The sequence below is a fragment of the Polypterus senegalus genome, chromosome 10 (assembly GCF_016835505.1).
Source record: "Polypterus senegalus isolate Bchr_013 chromosome 10, ASM1683550v1, whole genome shotgun sequence".
Taxonomy (NCBI): Eukaryota; Metazoa; Chordata; class Cladistia; order Polypteriformes; family Polypteridae; genus Polypterus; species Polypterus senegalus.
In genome coordinates this window covers 119,175,775-119,195,852 of record NC_053163.1, presented here as the reverse complement: position 1 = coordinate 119,195,852, position 20,078 = coordinate 119,175,775, and the positions used below count along the sequence as shown (strand labels likewise).

The following is a 20,078-nucleotide window of genomic DNA, read 5'->3' as shown; positions in this document are numbered from 1 at the left end:
GAGTTGCCTTGAAAGCTTGCATATTGTAATCTTTTTAGTTAGCCAATAAAAGGTGTCATTTTGCTTGGCTTTTCTCTACATTCATAATGGCTAACACGGTACAACAACCTAGTACTACATTCCATTAAATACTAATAATTAATTAATTACATTGCAGTACTAAATATAATGTATTTATGAAATGTATTTTTCAGAAAAATAAGAGTAGATTCCAAATCAAAAATTGTAGGTTTCCCTAAACAAGACAAACTGCCAGCAAAATTAACTGTGAAGCATCACATCTTTGTTAATTAGCCATACTAAGGTAGTGTCATCAATAGAGTAAGCAGAGATATACAAGTCTTCTAATTTTGTTGGTAGTTGCTCCAAAAATTGGTAATTTGTATTAAGAAAGCATTAAAACACCAGTACTTGAATCTTTAAATAACACATAAGTGATTGAATAAGAAGATGGTTGAAATGGGGGCATTCTTTACAGCGAAATAAAAATGGAATCCACAACAAGCTGAAAAGAAGGAAGATTCTTCAACCAAACTCAAACTAGTAGGACATCTACAAGGTTGAGGATGTGGAATGGGGATTTTTAATGATGGGCAGTGACAGCCAATTTACCTAAAAGAGAATTAATGTAAAACTAGCTGTCAATTCCAAGAAATATAGTATTCTAAACTTTAGGATTGATAATTTAAAATTAGATTTTATTAGATTAGATTAGCTAAAATTGAATAATCCCATTGAGAAATTCAGATGCATACAGCAGCAGAAACATGAAAAGAAGGATACAGACAGGACAAATAATACAGCCAATCACTCAATCCATCAATCAATAAATAAATAAGTAAATAATTGTTTATTGCTTTTCTTAGCACACTGTGGTGGAATGAGCCGATAGCTAAAAGAGAGCTCTTCCTAAAGGGGATGGAGAGAATTTTTTATGATGGCATCCAATTTTGCCACCATCTTCTTTTCCACAATTGGTCAACTGATCAAAAGGAAAAAAATATTGGCCAATATGGAGTTGTAAAATAGGCTGATCTTAGAGCAAATTTATTTTCTTTCTACTCAATTAACAAACAGCAAACTCTGCCTTTAAAATCAGACCCAAGTAGTGTCCCTTGAGATGAAGTAAGTGGTATGTAAGAATAACAATTCATGTTTAGATGTAGAGACAGAAACAATCAAAGAATAGCATTTATTTTTTAAATTTGGGGACATTCTTATTTAGTTAATTAATTTTACAAATTATATATATTTTTTCCAACCACAGACAATCCGGCACACTAGTTCTTTTGAAATTTGAACCAAGACTTCTAATGTTCCAAAAGGTTGCAGTTCATTTTGCCATAATACAAAAATTAAAGTGACTTAAAAAACAAATTAGACATAAATAAAATAAAATAAAATTCAGACATACTGTATAAGCATGAACTACATGCCTCCCAGCCCTTTGTAATCCTTTTCCCCAGCACCACACAAAAATTCACAGGTTCACTTTGTACACTTTTTACACTTTTTTTTATTCTTGAAGTGTGACATATTTAATTGCACAATGGGCAACAAGTAAATATATTAAATATTAAAGAAACAGTCAATTAAGAATGAGAACAGAATTGATACCTAAAACACTGATGGCACAAACATTCTCAAAAAGTGCTTTAAGAAACATTAGAAAAAAGCAAAGTTTGTTTACAAATAAAGAGCTAATAATGGGTGTTCAAGGAAACTAAAGACAGACTGCAACATGACTTTCATGCCATTACCATTCATGCAAAAGAAAAAAAAAATTACACATTTATGGCAAAATAATGTTGGAATTGCAATGGGTCCCGGCAGCAGATCCTTCTGAAGTATTCACTAGACTAAAAAAAAAAACCAGCATTAGTTTTAAGTTTACATTTTAGACAAATCTTGGTATTACTCTCCTTTTACTTAGTTAATGTTGTGGTAAAGGTTTATAAAGATGCTATGACTAACCAAACAGTACTTGCCGAGATAAATACCTATATTCAAATTAAAGGAACAGCTATAAAGCAATTTAAGGCACAATGACAGTTTTGTGAATCTACAGATGCTGGAGTATGTGATATTCGGGAAAATAAATATTATATTAATATATCATGGGAATCACCCCATTGTTGTTGACAGCTGAGTGCTGCTGCCATTTTGACATTTCGTTAATGTGGGTAAGTATTTGGGTAAAAAAAAAAATCTTTTCACATAGTATAGTCACAGACACACAACCTACTGTAGTTGTTATGGGGAATTTCTGCTTATTATTTTCTACTCCAGTTTTTTGCTTGGTATAATTTATTTCCTGGTTACTGACCCAAGCCCATTTCTAACTAGTTTGTGTAGATTCAAACATGAAAATATGTGTATGACAAAAAACAGGAAAAATCATCCACTAAAAAAATATATCTGATTTATAAAACTTGCCATACACACAATTTTCCCTTTATAAATCACAGTCATCTTGTACATTTGCCTACATGAAAGCACCTTGAACCCCGCCCAGTTGCCACTCTGAATTGACCATATATGGACTATGCTAATGAACCTTGCATATATGCAGTCACAATGCTGCAGACCTTCATTGACGGGTAGAGCAGCCTCCCTTCTGACACACTGAGTCCTATGGTGTGCTCCACAACTAAGTGCACAAGATCATGCATGGACTTGTAGTGCCTCACCTCTGCATTCTGGGGTAGGGCAAAGGTGTTAGGCATTCATTGTATGTGTCTGTGGAAATCTATGTACTCTGACAATGTCTGAAGAAATTAAACTACTTTTTTTTTCAAACAAGTTGCATCCTGTTTGTCTTGGTGCAGGCTTCTGGCCTATTGTTTCTGGTTCAGTTTGGTACACTACTTATAGTCATATCCTTCAAGAACAGTTTGCCCTATGTCCAATGATAACAGTTATAGAAATTATTTAATTTACCCAAGGTTTTTTCAGTCTGTACTGTTTAGTCATAGGACCAGGCATATTGATTTGCAAAATTTTTCAATGATTCTACGTATATATGCATGCACAGACAGGGGTACGTGCAAGGGCATGCAACCAAAAATACACACATATGCACTCATTCACTCAAAGAAATTTATAAGTGAACAGAGCTGGCAGCTTGTTTGTCCAATCACAGCAAATGCTAGATGATGAAGACACACACACCACAACAGATCTGTAAAGGTCAACCTGCACAAAGGCATGAAGCCGCCCAGTACCAAGCTGTCTATATATGCAGTTTGTTAACTTCATTTGACCTAATATGTTGAATTTCAAATGAAATATAATTTAAGTTGTTCACTTCATTTAATTTCCTATTCATTTACTCCACTTTTATTCATGTACATAATAAATATTATATTATTGCACCTTAGTCTATGTTATTATACAGTACAATTGATTGTATTGTATTATAAAATCTTCCATTAAGTGATTTCTTGTGGTATTGCTAAAGTGAAATTTACATGGAGGAATTATATGGGCAATTCCATTCCAAAATGTAATCTTTTGCTTTCAAATATCTGACACAGTTTATGTCTTCACATAATATCCCTTACAAACATGTGCAACAGATAACCCCATTTCCAGTTTAAATCATTCCAGCTTTTACTTTTTTTTCTCCTTTTTCTTTTTAAGGTCTACGGTGCATTCATTTAGAAAACCTGTGTAGAACACACAACACTAATTTGCGATAGACTGATGTATTTATAGACACACTTTATCTTTGTGCCTTGCACAGTCACAGTCTCAAACTAAGGGCCCTTTGAAATAAAACATGCTGGTATTAAGCAGAGCAACAACACTGACCAGTGAAGAACTTGTTCTTTCTGGAAGGAGAATAAGAAGTGATTAACTTTAGGAACAGAACCTATCAACCTGCTCTGTTTGTTCATTTGTTCCTTTCATTAAATGCTAAGCTGTTCCAACACTAGGTGATGCTGTTTTACTGCCAGCATTTTCTACCTTTTAGAGTGCCATGTACTGCTAAATTGTAGAACCATTTAATGAGAAAGAAAAGAGAATGTGTTTTTTTTAATGTCTCTGTATGTTTGCTTTCTCTCCATCTTAATATATACTTAAGTGTTCATCACTCCAAAATTCAGTCACAATAAACACAATCAAAACTAAATGATTGATGGCTTTAAAATGTATATAATCTAAAACGTTGTCATCACTTTCAGAGCAATAGCTGGTGTGCATGCAGATTAATGATAAGGTTATTCATTACATAATAATTTTGGTGTTTCCTGTGCTTCATTTCTGTGTTAATTCCACTGTGTGAATAGAAAAGAGCAAATCAGATTCAATGATGAAATCTTAAGTTTAATAAAAGAGGTGCCACAAGAAAAACTTAAAATCTAATTTCTGAAATCTGTAAAATCAAATAAATGTGTATCTTGTATCTCAACTCTTTTTTATTAATAGCTTGCTAAATAACTACTCTGGCCCTAATTCCATAATATATTAAGGCAGATTCTTTTGGTATGCATCATTTTTGAATGAATAAGGCATAAAATAAGGATATGAATCTTACCAACAAAAACAGTAGTAAAAAAATTATTATCAGAATTATTCCAAAGGTGATAATGATAATGGCCCAAAAGGGTAGTAACTGTTGAAATGTGCCATCCGTGGAGGAGTGATCTAAGTTAAGCAAAAAAAGAACAGAATTACAATTTGCCATTAGCAATGTGTTTCGTGTGCAACTTACCCTGCATGTTTTTTAAGCATCAAGGCTGTAATCTAATCTTGAAGCACCAGGAACAAGGCAGGATCAGTTCCTGGAAAAGACAGTAAGACCATCCCTGGGCATTCACTCACAAACACCCACCCACTAGCAGTCTAATTTAGAGCTGATAAATAATATAACCAGTGTCACTTCAGAGATACAGCAGTATGAGGAGAAAAAACCCGCAGAGACACTGGAGAGGAGAGAAGATGTAAACTCCACACAGACTATAAGCAGGACAGGACTCAAACTCAGGACTCTGAGGATGTGATGTAGCAAAAGCAGTAACCTCTGCTCTACACAGCACCCTATATACACTCTATATACAACACAAATGAAATAAGGTGTGCCATGGCCAGCCAGTTACATACAACATCTAACTGTATGTATCTCTAAAAGAGAACAGAAAGCTTTACGATCACTACAAAATGATAACAGCATTGTTATTACACCAGCTGACAAAGGGTGTGCAACAGTCATAGTGGACAAAGAACAGTATATCACTGCGGTAGAAGAAATGCTCTCTGACACCACTACTTATGAGCAACTAGCCAGCAACCCAACAAAGACCACCTTGAATAGGATAAACAACCCTCTGAATATGTTCTGTAAGAACAACCACTTAGACTTACAAGGTTTTTACAAAATGAAATCCAATAATGCGAACTGTCCAGAATTCTACATCCTCCTGAAAATCCATAAAACCACTTTAAAGTTCAGAACTGTGGTCAGCCTCAGTGGTGGGCCAACATATACAGTAACTTATCTAAAAGACTTTTTCAAATGCTCAAACATACAATATATGATTCAGACTATTTTGTCAATAGCGCTGAAATGGCATTACAGCACCTGAAAAATGTATCCATTGCTGATGAAGAAATCATGGTCTGCTTTGATGTTGTATCGCTGTACACCATAATTCCAATTCATCTAGCCGCAGAGACTTTACAAACAAAACTAAATTACGACCCTACCATAATGGCACAAATGGAGCTGACCATAAAGGACTTAATGCATTGAATATCACTTTGCCAGAAAACTCACTTCCATTTTGATGGATAATAATACAGACAGAAAGAGGCATGCCAATAGTATCTCTGTTATCAGGACTCTTAGCTGAACTGGTTATGCAGTGATTCAAGAATGTGGTTCTAACTCAATTTATACCTAAACTTTGGATTCGCTACGTCAACAACATATTTGTTTTATTAAAAAGACAAGCTTAATAAATTCCACAGCCACATCAACTCAATATCCCCTACAATTCATTTAATTATGGAAAGAGAAATGAACCAACGCATCAATTTCCTGGACACCTCCATTAAAAGAGGCAGTGACACCACTTTGATTACGGGTGTTTATCACAAGAAATGTTATTCAGATAAAATATTACATTTTTATAGCAATCACACCTCATTGTATAAAAGGAGTTGCTTTATGACATTGTTCAGTAGGATTTACACCCATTGTAATATGAATAAAATGAAAAAGAATGAAAGACGCTATCTTTTCCATTTGTTCACATCAAACAGCTACCCTCAGACATCTATCAAACGATGCTTACATAGGAGATGCCACAGACCTCAGCAAACAATCGACTCTAACCTGAACACCCATTACACCTGGCACAGCCTTACTTATCATTGTGGTGTATCATAAAGTACAATGTACATCCTCTCCAGATCCAGCATTAAAAGAGCACATAAGCTGGCAAACACTCTATGTATAGTTCTTTTTAATGCAAAAAGCAGGAAATCGACAGAAGAGACAAGGAATGCAGTGCTTGCAGTGCAATTCTGGGTGCTATAATGAACATTTCACTTTCTGATCTTCTTCTTCTTCTTTTGGCTGCTCCTGTTAGGGGTCGCCACAGCAGATCATCTTCTTCCATATCTTTCTGTCCTATGTATCTTGTTCTGTTACACCCATCACCTGCATGTCCTCTCTCACCACATCCATAAACCTTCTTATAGGCCTTCCTTTTTTCCTCTTCCCTGGCAGCTCTATCCTTAGCATCCTTCTCTCAATATACTCAGCATCTCTCCTTTGCACATATCCAAACCAGCGTAATCTTGCTTCTTTGACTTTGTCTCCCAACTGTCCAACTTGAGCTGACCCTCTAATGTATTAATTTCTAATCCTATCCATCCTTGTCACACCCAATGCAAATCTTAGCATCTTTAACTCTGCTACCTCCAGCTCTGTCTCCTGCTTTCTGGTCAGTGCCACCATCTCCAACCCATATAACATAGCTGGTCTCACTACCATCCTGTAGACCTTCCATTTCACTCTTGCTGATATCCGTCTGTCACAAACCACTCCTGACACTCTTTTCCTCCTATTCCACCCTGCCTGCACTTTCTTTTTCACCTCTCTTCCACAATTCCCATTACTCTGTACTGTTGATCTCAAGTATTTAAACTCATCCACCTTCGCCAACTCTACTGCCTGCATCCTCACCATTTTACTGACCCCCCTCTCATTTACACACATGTATTCTGTCTTGTTCCTACTGACCTTCATTTCTCCCCTCCCTAGAGCATATCTCCACCTCTCCAGGGTCTCCTCAACCTGCTCCCTACTATCGCTACAGATCACAATGTCATCAGCAAACATCATAGTCCACGGGGACTCCTGTCTAATCTGGTCTGTCAACCTGTCCATTACCATTGCAAATAAGAAAGGGCTCAGAACTGATCCCTGGTGTAATCCCACCTCCACCTTGAATGCATCTGTCACTCCTACCGCAGACCTCACCAAGGTCACACTTTCCTCGTACATATCAGGTACAACTCTTACATACTTTTCTGCCACTCCCGACTTCCTCATACAATACCACAACTCCTCTTGAGGCACCCTGTCATATTCTTTCTCCAGGTCCACAAAGACACAATGCAACTCCTTCTGGCCTTCTCTAAACTTCTCCATCAACACCCTTAGAGAAAACATTGCATCTGTGCTGCTCTTTCCTGGCATCAAACCATATTGCTGCTCACTAATCATCACCTCCTTCTTAACCAAGCTTCCACTACTCTTTCCCATAACTTCATGCTGTGGCTCATCAATTTTATCCCCCTGTAGGTACTGCAGTTCTAAACATCCCCCTTATTCTTAAATATTGGCACCAGTACACTTCTTCTCCACTCCTCATGCATCTTCTCACTTTCCAAGATTCCATTGAATAATCTGGTTAAAAACTCCACTGCCTTCTCTCCTAAACACCTCCATGCTTCCACAGGTATGTCATCTGGACCAACGGACTTTCCATTTTCCATCCTCTTCATAGCTGTCCTTACTTCCCCCTTGCTAATCCGTTGCATTTCCTCATTCACTATCTCCACATCTTCCAACCTCTTCTCTCTCTCTCGTTCTCTTCATTCATCAGCCTCTCAAAGTACTCTTTCCATCTGCTCAACAAATTCTCCTCACTTGTAAGTACATTTCTATCTTTACCCTTTATGACCCTAACCTGCTGCACATCTTTCCCAGCTCTGTCCCTCTGTCTAGCCAATTGGTACAGGTCCCTTTCTTCCTCCTTAGCGTCCAACCTCTCATACAATTTATCATAAGGTTTTTCTTTAGCCTTCGCCACCCCTCACTTCACCTTTCGCCTTATCTCCTTGTACTATTGTCTACTTTCTGCATCTCTCTGACTATCCCACTTCTTCTTTGCCATCCTCTTCCTCTGTATATTCTCCTGTACTTCCCCATTCCACCACCAGGTTTCCTTTTCCTCCTTCCTCTTTCCAGATGTCATGCCAGGCACCCTTCTTGCTGTCACCCTTACTACATCTGCTGTAGTTTCCCAACTGTCTGGTAATTCTTCACTGCCAGCCAGTGCCTGTCTCACCTTCTTCCTAAACTCAACCTTGCAGTCTTCCTTTTTCAACTTCCACCATTTGATCCTTGGCCCTGCCCTCACTCTCTTCCTCTTCTTAATCTCCAATGTCATCCTACAGACCAGCATCCTATGCTGCTTAACTACACTTTCCCCTGTCACCACTTTGCAGTCTTCAATCTTCTTCAGACTGACTTTTCTGCATAGGATGTAATCTACCTGTGTGCATCTTCCTCCACTCTTGTACGTAACCCTCTGTTCCTCCCCCTTCTTAAAATACGTATTCACCACAGCCATGTCCATCCTTTTGGCAAAATCCACTATCCTCCGACCTTCTTCATTCCTCTCCTTGACAACATTCATCATCACACCTCCAATTTCCAGCTTCATAATCATTACTCTGTCTGACACTTTTTTCACCTCCAAAACACCCTTCAGAATAACCCCCTACTCCATTTCTCCTCCTATCCACACCATGATATAATAATTTGAATCCACCGATCCACCTGGCCTTACTCCCCTTCCATTTAGTCTCTTGCACACACAATATATCAACCTTCCTCCTCTCCATCATATCTGCTAACTCTTTCCCCTTACCAGTCATACTGCCAACATTCAAAGTTCCTACCCTCAGTTCCACTCTCTTTACCTTCCTCCTCTCCTCCTGCCTCTGGACACGTCTCCCTCCTCTTCTTCTTTTTCTTCGGCCAACAGTAACCCAATTTCCGCGAGTACCCTGTTGGCTAACAGTACTGGTGGCAGTCATTGTCAACCTGGGGCTCGACCGATCATTATGGAAATTTGTATTGTTGCCCACATATTAATTTGGCAAAATTGTACACCGGATGCCCTTCTTGACGTAACCCTCCCCATTTATCCAGGCTTGGGACCGGCATGAAGAAACACACTGGTTTGTGCATCCCCTGTGGCTGGGTTGGCTGATGATGGATGCAATAGCGCTTAATGGGACATTCAAACTCTTTAATATTTTTTGTTAATGTCAATGACTTTGGTTCTCACATCATCGGAATGCTCCTTTGTCTTCATTTATGAAATGATTGTTGAACAAAGACTATGGCCCTTATAAAGGGTCTTTTTGCATGCAGGGAGATATATAGTACTCACAAGTAGTACCAAATTATTTATAGCTATGGTCAGATGACTGTCACCTTTGTGTCATTTGTGTAAACCTGGAGCTGCTAAAGCACACTGGTTTAAATACTTATGTTGACACTAACTTTAGAGTTTTTCTTCTTCAGTTAAATATCTACAGAAAATGGTTTATTTTGATGTTGGAAATGTATTGTTACAACATAAGAGTTCACATTCAAAATCCTGAATGGATAAATATGTATACAAATCTATTATCATGCAGAAAATTATGCTGACTTTCAAGGAAATTGACTAATTTTGCACACTTCCATTTTGTTTCAGAGATACTGAATCTTTCAAAGAAAAGCAGAAGAAGCTAAACTCCTTCTCAGGTGTGGATGACACATCTCCAGGACTAAACATTTTTAACTCTTCCTCCACGTTTTCTAATGGCTGCTTTCCACACTTTCCTCAATCTTTTATTGAATTCATCTCCCTTTCATCCTTTTGCCACTATATATGATACTATTTTTTCATTATCAGTCATTCAAGTGATGAATACTAGACAGTCAAATTGTTATGTTTCTCACCATCTTTTTTTGTTCTTTATTTCATCTTATAGGAATTTGTTACCCCTTGGGGTCAGAGCGCAGGGTCAGCCATTTGTACAGCGCCCCTGGAGCAATTGAAGGTTAAGGGACTTGCTCAAGGGCCCAGCAGAGTAGGATCTCTTTTGGCAGTGATTGGGATTCAAACTGGCAACCTTTGGGATACCAGCACAGATCCTTAGCCTCAGAGCCACCACTTCGCCTTTTCTAGTATTTTCAGCCTGAGAATAACCTTTACTTTTTTCCTTCTAAAATGCCAGTAGCCTAATCTGATAGGACAGTAGAGAATTGCATAAAGACTGGTAGGTGTGGTAAAGTGAGAGGAGAATGAATCACCTGTGTTGGAGACAACCCATATCCTTTTGCATGCAAGAAAATAAGAATGTATATATTTTCAAAATAATCTTGCTATATTTTCTAAAATAAGTTTACAGCAAACCTTATTTTATTTTAAATTTTGATAACAACAACATTTATTTATATAGCACATTTTCATACAAAAATGTAGCTCAAAGTGCTTTACATAATGATAGAGATTACATAATTACTTACCTGAAACTGAGGAAAGACTCAGCAATGATGCAGAAGTATTTCTTAATGGAGATGAGTCATTTTTGTTTGAAACACTAGGTGACAATGTTTTGACTATTGAATAAGAAGAAACAGCTGAAGTAGCCATCATAGTGTTTATGCCACTGGCAGTTGTTGGCAATGTGGTTGCCTTCATGCTGGATGAAGGAAGTGTGAATGATGTGAAACTTGTAGTAATTGCAGCAGATCCTGCTACTGTAGATGGATGTGATAAACTGGAAACTGGAGTTGAAAAGAATGTTGTTCCTGATATATCTGTTGGCTTGGAGACAGTTATTCTGTTTTTATTTGCAGAAGATAGTGTTGATTTTGAAGAAACTGATGAGGTTACTGCTGGAGAACTTGTTGCTGATGAAGCAGAAGCAGATGATGAAGTTGTAATTTGTGATGTATTGTCCATAAGAACTTTGTAGTTTGAAGACAATGAAGAGTTTATGACTGTGGTAGATAAAGTAGTAGTTTTGGTACTGAGGGAACGTGGTAATGAAGATTCCTCTGTTATAAATATAGTTGATGACAAGGGTGAAGTTACTTCATTGACTGCTGATGAAGACGAAATTGGAGGGGATGTTAAAATTGAATCTGAAGATCTGGTAGGCAACTGAAAAGCATCAAGTGGTGAAGAGGTACTTAGTGATTTATTACTTGCTTTAGTAGTGGAAGTTGATGGTGAAGAAGGAGCTATTATAATAGAAGATAATGTAGTGCCTTTTGTTTTGGTTGCACCAGCAGTAGTCAGATCTGATGAAATGGAAGCCAGTGATGAAGATGCTCCTAACACCGTGTAACCTAATGGTGTAGTAGATGGTACTATATTAACAGCTGAAGGACGCAAACTTGCAAAAGACAATACATTTGACCCTGAAGAACTTGTAACTTTATAGGAAGAATCAGGTGGTGAATTTGTATCTAATGATGGATTATTTGCTTGAATAAAGTGGGTCACTGATAAGGAAGAGACTGCTGTTGTGGCAGATAGTGCAGTGGCTTTTATGTTGGTTGTACTTAAAGGTACCACAGTTGTTGATTTGCTTGATGATAACAATGATGATGTGATACCTGAAGATGCAGTTGACGAATCAGAAATCAGTCTAGAATTTGTCAGTGTAGTTTCAGTTGACAAACTGGAAACTGAAGATGCAGATGCACTGGTCATAAATGTACTTGGACGTGTGGATAATTTGACTGCAGTGTTTGAAGAGGAATGTAACATAGCAAATGAGGAGGCAGTTGAAGCTAAAGAGTGTGAACCAGAAATGGATGATGTTGAAGCAATGTTAGCTGTTGAAGGAGAAAAAAGTGTTGAGAAGCTAGATAATGCTGCAGCTTGGTTATTGGTTGTATTTAGAGGATCAGCAATAGATGACATACTTGATGATAACTGAGGTGATGAAGTGATACTAAAAATTGCTGAAATTGATTCTGATATTGAGAATGTAGTAGTTAGAGTTGGTGCACTAGAAGTTAATGATGAAACTGAACTTGTCATAGATATACTTGATGACTGAGCTGAGGCTACTGCATTAAAAGATGAAGAATCTGCTTTATGAATATTGGCTGTTGATGACAAGTGGACTTTTGTAAAATTAGATAATATTGTGGCTTTTGTGTTGGTAGTATTTAACGACACAGCACTGATTGACATGTTTGATAATGAAAGCATTGATAAAGGTATATGTGAGGTTACTGGATCTGATGAATCGGTAATCAGCCCTGATGATGCAGTTTTATTTACTGGAATTGATGAATTGAAGGTTGATCCTGCTGTAGTTGAAGTTATTACATTGGCATTTGAAGAATGGGAAGCTGGTAATGATGCTGAAATTAAAGTTGTAGAACTGGCAGGTGTATGATTAGAATCAGGTGGTGATGCATTATTTTCTTGAATACTAATGGTTGATTGCAATGTTTGAACAGTTTTGCTGTCAGATGACATTGTATCTTTAGTGTTGGTGGTGCCTAAAGGCAGAACAGTAGTTGATATGTTTGATGAAGGTAACACTGATGTAGTGATACTTTTAGAATCTACTGCTGAAAAATCAGAAATCATCCCTAAAGTTGTAGATGTATTGATTAGTGTTGAGTAACTGTACACAATTGATAGTGTTTCAGAGGTTTCCTCACTGATAGTCACTGAAGGTGAAATTGTAGAGGCTGATGAAGGTTGATCTTGAAAACTTTTGGCTAGTTCAGAAGAAACAGGTGATGAAGCTGTATGTGATGACATATCAGCTGCTTGAGTAATAGCTGATGATGATAAAGAGACTGGTGTAAAGTCAGATGATGCAGTAGCCATTGTGCTAGTTGTATGTAATGGCGAAGTGGTGATTGGCATCTTTAATGATAGAATTGATGAAGTTATACTTAAATAAATTGCAGATAATGAATCAGATATCAGTTCTGAATTTGAAAATTTAGTGGTTAAAGTTGATGAACTAGGTGCTGATGAAGACATGCCTGCCACAGATGATGTGGCTGAAATTCCTACATTGACAGTTGAGGAATTTGAAGTTGCAGAATGAGATAAGGTTGAAACTGAAAAACTGAAATCTGTTGGATAAGATACAGGTGGAGATGTATCTTCTCTTGATGTAATATTGACTGCTGTTGTTGATGGTGATATAGAGACTGTTTTGCTTGAAGATAACACAGTGAATGCTGTACCTATAGGCACAACAGAGGATAACAAATGTGGTGAAGATAACATTGATGAAGTGATATTTGTTGAAGGTACAGTTGATAAATCTGATGTTAATCTTGATGCTGTAGATGTAGTGGTCTGAGTTGTTGAAGTGAAAGGCAGTGTTTGAGGTGTGACCAAAGCAAGAGTAGATGAAAAAGGTGAAATTGAGGTTGAATGTCTTGAGACTAATGCAGATTGAGATGGTGTTGAATTTCTATGTGGTGATGTGTCTTCTGGTTGAGTATCTCCAGCTGATGATGTTGAAGAGACTACTGTAGTAACAGGCAATGTAATGTCTTTTGTGTTGATTGTACTTAAAGGCATATTAATGTCTGGCATATTTGATAATGATTGTGTTGATGATGGCATGCTTGAAAAACGTAACGTTGATGAATTAAAAGTCAACGGTGAAGTTTTGGGTGGAGTCGTTATAGTTGTCATTGATGGTGTAGTTTTTGTGTTGAGTGTACTTACTAAAGCAGCAGTTGCTGTTTCTATATTTGTTGATGGCTGTATCAATGAAGTATGTGATGAGGAAGGCAATCCTGCAGTTGTTTGTGAGCTTATGACCACCGTGGTAGCTGAAGTGGTTAAAGCTGGAGTGCTGGTCATCAATGATGAACTCAGTGAAAAGAGATTAACACTTGTCGTTGAAGATAAAGGAAACTTTGCAATTTTGGTAGAAGTTACTGGAGGCATTGTAGTAATTGTGGCAGATAATGATTGTTCACTAGAGGGTGCAGTTGTTGTGAATAAAGTGGTTGAAGATGTTACTGCTGGAAAGAAGAAGACAGAACAAAACAGAGAAAAATAAGTAATGTAAAAGGACCCAGAATCTCCCAGAAACTATTTTCCTTACATTTATCACCTTGTGAAATGAAGTCTGCTATGAATATTTGAATTATGCTTATATACTAGCCAAGTACCCAGGTTTGCTCAGGTATATTTGAATACTGATTAAGAAAGCAGTGTTTTCTTAAATGTTTTGTCATTGCTGGATGAAATACTACAGTCAAATCCATCATATACTCTACCTCTATGATAACTATTAATTTTGTATCAACAGTAACACACATTCAAAATTTCTTGAACTTGAAATTTCGTATGGCCTACATTTCAAGTTGGGCCAACGGCAAGCTAAGTGCAAATCAAACAGAGAAGATGTGATCTGAGGCATAAAATAGGTTCCTTAGTGTGCAAAACAAATACATAAATGATTTTATTTATATAGATAAGTTATTTTATATAAATTAGGTGGAAGTATTTTGTCCATCTTCATTTTTGTATTTGCTCACATTGCAAATAGTTGTTATGAACTGGGAAGATTATGGCTTTACTATTACTGCAGCATGTTTTATTTCATTTAGCCCATTTACTCTGTTCCTTCGGTTTAAAATATTACTTCACCATTCCCAACATAAATGCAGATTTCTTTATTCAACTTATTCAGTTTTGTTTTATTACAGTTTGAACTTTGCACAGAGATTTCTGTCATATGGTAAAACAGAATAGTAATGAATGTCTGTCTTGTACCAAGAATAAATGTAATAGCTCAAAATCGGATCCATGCCAATAAACGCAATATGCGGAAACCCCATTGTAGAGTATGTAACATATTCCTGGACAGTAGATGTTAAGGGAATACTAGCACGTTTAGGGTATTAGATGCTCAAAGGTGTAATATTCCTAACTATCTCCAACCCTTATCAAGCTTTTTTGTATGTCTTACACTCTTTTTTTGGAGGTTCTGACTGGAAGGGATTAGAGGAGAAAAAAGGTAGTAAACATGGCAAGAACATGGACTGCTCTCTTCCTCTGGCTTTTTTCTGTTTCTTGTTTCAACACTCAAATAAACACAAATGAGGGAAAAAACACAAGGAAAGAACAAATGCAGAAAATACAGAACACCTACTCGGGCCTACCTAAATGTATTTCTGTCCCTGCCTATCATGTGAAATGGCTGTCCATTGCAAAGATCCCCTTTCTCTGTGTCTTCTCCCATCATTTACACCTAATATTGTCCTCTTTTCTGTCTGCCACTGAGTGTTGGTCTAAATTACCATCCAACTCAAAGGCTTTCTGGCTCAGGGAGACATTAAACCTTGTCCTGTTGTCCTTTCATTGAGCTAATTATGAGCCAACTCTTCATCCCTTTCAAAGCAGTTGAAATGTGGTGTTTCTAGTATCTTTATTTTTATTTTACAACATGCTATTACTCCCCGTGACCCTATTCGGATTCAGCGGGTTAGACAATGGATGGATGGAACATGCTATTACTAGTTTTAATTAAATATTTTGAAATTGTGTCCACCTGATAGAAGGTTCACTTTGTTATATTTAATTGTTCATTAATGCTAGCTTATTGGTGCCAAGTTTAAAATGCAGAGTGTGTATTTATGCCTCCAGCCACCAGTCTTTCTTTTGATTTTTTTTTTAAATTTGTAGTTATTTTAATTTCAAACTAAATTTCACTTTCTATCCAGTACTATATCCAGTTTATAATTCTAAGAAAAATTATTGTCCTCTTTCCTACTGATTCTAAGTGATCATACATTATATAATTAAGCACAAAATTATTTATTTTTTATTACAGAAAGTGATATAATATCTACCTTGATGTCATTCTATGGTGTTTTTGTGACTTTATGGGAATATGTCCACATTGCTATTGTGGAGATCTTGGAAGGACAGCCAAAGATTGGCTTCTTTTTGCAAAGCACAATTTGCTTTAATGATCTCGACCTGTGTGCCTCTTTCCCAAAGAGGATTCATTAAATTTCCATGATAGCCATCCCAGGAATTTACTAGAACAGTTCTAACAGTTCAAATCTGAAGGGGATTGACTCCAGGAATCCCTGTGGATACCAAAATCAGTGGATCCTCCAGTTCCTTGTATAAAACAGAGTAGTATTTGCACATCATCACATATATTATAAGTCAAATCAAGTGACATTCCACTTTTGAAAAGATCCAAGATTTTTATTTTCTCATTGAGAGATAGCACTATATGCCAATTCTTAGTCTTTTAGAGATTGCTTTGAGCTCTTCGCTTTTTCATTTTTTTCACAGAAACATGCACATGTAACCCCCCTTTTACATGGTCCCTCTATACCTGGTGTCTGCTGTAGTAACAGGCAATTGCACATACTGAGAAAACTATAGATGGTGTGTTTGGCATTGTGTAATTATGTCTTATCTTGTCAAATAAAGTCAGTCATAGATAACTGTTCACATCCCCTTTAAACTTTATTGGTCCATCTGAGGGCTGTTCCACGAAGCGAGCTAACCTCAAAATCCAGGTGTATTTCGATAATCCCGGTTTAATTTCTCGAAATTCGGTTCCACGAACGAGGCTAACCTGAAGCTCCGCTTAATTACTATGCCAACATATGCTCTTGGACAAGCCTGCTCCGTGGCAGGTTAGTTGTGAAGCTTAGCTTAGTTTGATGAATATGATTGGACAAGCCATGTGATGTCACAGCATGACATTCTGCGGGGCTGGGATTATTCTGCTGCTGTTCACTCCCTCTTTCGCACACATCGACCCTCCAATATAAAATTATTACAGATTACATGCAGGCGATTCTAATTACTTAGAAAGTATAAAATGACAAGGAGTGCATTGAAGGCTTTTACATGAATAACCATGGCGTGCCCATTTATTCATAATCCAGTTGATGAGGGAGTGAGGCTCATTCATAGAGCTTTAAGGCAACAGGTTCCACAATTACTTCGGCCCAGGATAGATCTGTTGCATTTTGCGGATGATTATTTATCTGGCTATAGATTTAGTAGACACAGTATTGCATATTTGTGTCAGTTATTGGAACCTTACATTTCTAAAAACACATGTCACTCTAAAGCCCTTACGGTTGCACAATCTTTGTGTATTGCTTTGCGTTATTTTGCCAGTGGTTCATTTCTGTACAGTGTGGGGGATGCTGAACATTTAAGCAAAGCTACACTGTGCCGTGAAATCAGGAAGGTTTGCGTTGCATTAAAGTCCTTTTTAAATATATTCATTACCTTTCCTGGCCACCGAGGAATTCTTGCCATTAAGGAAACTTTCTTTGGAATTAATGGTGCTTAATCTTTAAACATCTACTCATTTACAGCACATAAATCATTACCTGATAAGTAACTGAATTTAATTTGTCAGGCTTTCCTAACGTCATTGGAGCCATTGACTGTACACACGTGAGGATAAAGGCTCCAGCAGGTCCAACACAGCCTGATTACATAAACCGCAAATCATATCACAGTATTAATGTACAGGTAAGTACTGATAATACCTCACATTTATATACAAGAGGTGAAAGTGTAGTCGTCCAACATTAGCAATGTATGTCATTACCATTTCCTAAAATGTTTCAGATGGTATGCACTGCTGAACATCTAATTTCAAACATTGTGGCAAAATGGCCAGGATCAGTACATGATGCCAGAATTTTTCGAGTCTTCACTGGCTCAAAGCCTCAGACAAGGCAAGTCAACTAAAATTCACAAATATACTATAGTTTATTATACTATAGTCTAATGTGTCTACTTTCCATTATAGGAATTTTTCCTGGTGTGCTGCTTGGCGACAGAGGATACCCATGTCTACCGTTTCTTCTCACACCATATACAGATCCTGCAACACAAGCAGAAAAACATTTCAACCATGCCCATTGTAAGACAAGGGCATGCATTGAAATGACATTTGGACAGTTAAAATCCAGGCATCTCCGAGTTACACCAGACAGAGCATGTGACATTGTAGTAGCCTGTGCAGTTTTGCATAATGTGGCAATACTGCAGCAGGAGCGCATGCCAATAATGACGCATTCTTCACTTGCTGCCAGGACCTTTTCGTTCCACTCATGTTGCTCCTGAAACCAAGCATTATTAATAATTATATTAATAATTACAATTATATATCACTTTTTATCCAAGATGAACCCATATAATTAACATGCTGTCCTGTTTATCAATGTGTTAAAATAACCTTAAAGTACCTTACAACTGGTAACAAAATGCATATGTAAAAGGAAATTTTAATGACTATACATTTTGGAGGCTTGAAACTGTTCTCATTTAGTTGTTAAATAGTTTGACATCCTTAACACAAAAGTTACTAAAATCATGTTCTTACGCATTTAACTTGTCAGCTATTTTCTGCCATGCAGCCTCACGAGCTTTGATAATACAGCTTGTGTTCCCCTTTCTAATTATTATAGCTTTGTAGTCCTCATAGGCTTGTAATAATAATTCTTGCTCTATACTGAAAAACGCAGCTCTTTCCTTAGTTTCCATTCTTACTTATCCAGCATTGATTAACAAGGCTGCCTTTTATATCGCGTGGACGCGCACGAGCCTCGCTTATCAAGCTTGGCTTGAATTAGCGGAGATTAAATACACCTGAATTTGGTTCGTGGAACTCAATGAGCCTGAAGTGAACTGTTAGGCTAACTCAAGCGAGGCTATTACAAATAATCCTCGATTTTATAAGCTCGCTTCGTGGAACAGCCCTCTGAAGTTGTAGTTAATCTCAAGGGGCCAAAAAGTTAACACAATCAGCAGCATGTCCCAAACCATTTTGCATTTCCTCTGTGTTTACAGATCTTCTTCCTAAAACACCAAATAATTATTTAATTGCTAATTATAAATACAATCAACAACAAACACTTTTAGAAAACTAGGTAAAGAGAAAAAGAGAAAGAGTTTAACTCACCTAAAATGGAAACAGAAACTGTGGTGTGTCGCAAACATCAAGAACACGGGGACACAGTTGGAAACTTGTTAAGGTTAAATTTTGCACAAACATTAGGAAGTTTTTCTTTACACAAAGAACAACAGACACTTGGAATAAGCTACCAAGTAGTGTGGTAGACAGTAAGACGTTAGGGACTTTCAAAACTCGACTTGATGTTTTCTTGGAAGAAATAAGTGGAAAGGGCTGGCGAGCTTTGTTGGGCTGAATGGCCTGTTCTCGTCTAGAGTGTTCTAATGTTCAAACCATTTTGAATCAAGAGAGAGTGAGCAATTGCTCCACTTCCTGATTGAAAACATTTAGAACCCAATCTCCCAATGCTTGAACATTAAATTAGCCAGCCACACACACAACACAAGCAGAGAACAATGCGAGGCTAGCCATGTTTAAACAATGAGTGCTGGAGAAAGACTGGGGATCTCTGAAATGCTGGAAGACTACAGTAGGATCTGCCTCCACATTACTTTATTTGGGTGTATTCAATGCAGTGCTTGGTAAACAGTAAATTAAAGTTTTGCTTTTTGAAATTTTAAAATGCGGTTTTTGGCTTTTTTTTTATTTATTTATTTTTTTTTATATTTTCGATCCACGGTTGATCAAATCTGCAGTTGCAGTTACAGAGAGCCAACCGTATTAGCTTGCTCATGCATAAGTTCACTGAATCATTTATATTAATTTATTACTTTAATCTGTTTTGTCTCATACAATGTGTTCTTTTTCTATAAATTTTCCTTCAGCTCTGATTTGACCACCTCACTCATCATGTCAGGAGGCTTTTG

General features: G+C 37.2%; 1 protein-coding gene across 1 annotated transcript in view; it reads right to left on the bottom strand.

Moving 5' to 3' along the window:
- Positions 1 to 1,637: 1,637 nt before the first annotated feature.
- The window catches only part of LOC120538222 (uncharacterized threonine-rich GPI-anchored glycoprotein PJ4664.02-like), a 41,563-nt gene continuing 23,122 nt past the window's right edge, over positions 1,638 to 20,078 (bottom strand). The window contains exons 4-6 of the mRNA XM_039767677.1: positions 10,826 to 14,323; positions 4,541 to 4,650; positions 1,638 to 1,859 (exon numbers count right to left, since the gene is read on the bottom strand). Of these exons, the coding sequence (XP_039623611.1) occupies positions 1,785 to 1,859; positions 4,541 to 4,650; positions 10,826 to 14,323 (3,683 nt within the window). The 3' untranslated portion in view covers positions 1,638 to 1,784. The remainder of the gene's footprint in view (positions 1,860 to 4,540; positions 4,651 to 10,825; positions 14,324 to 20,078) is intronic.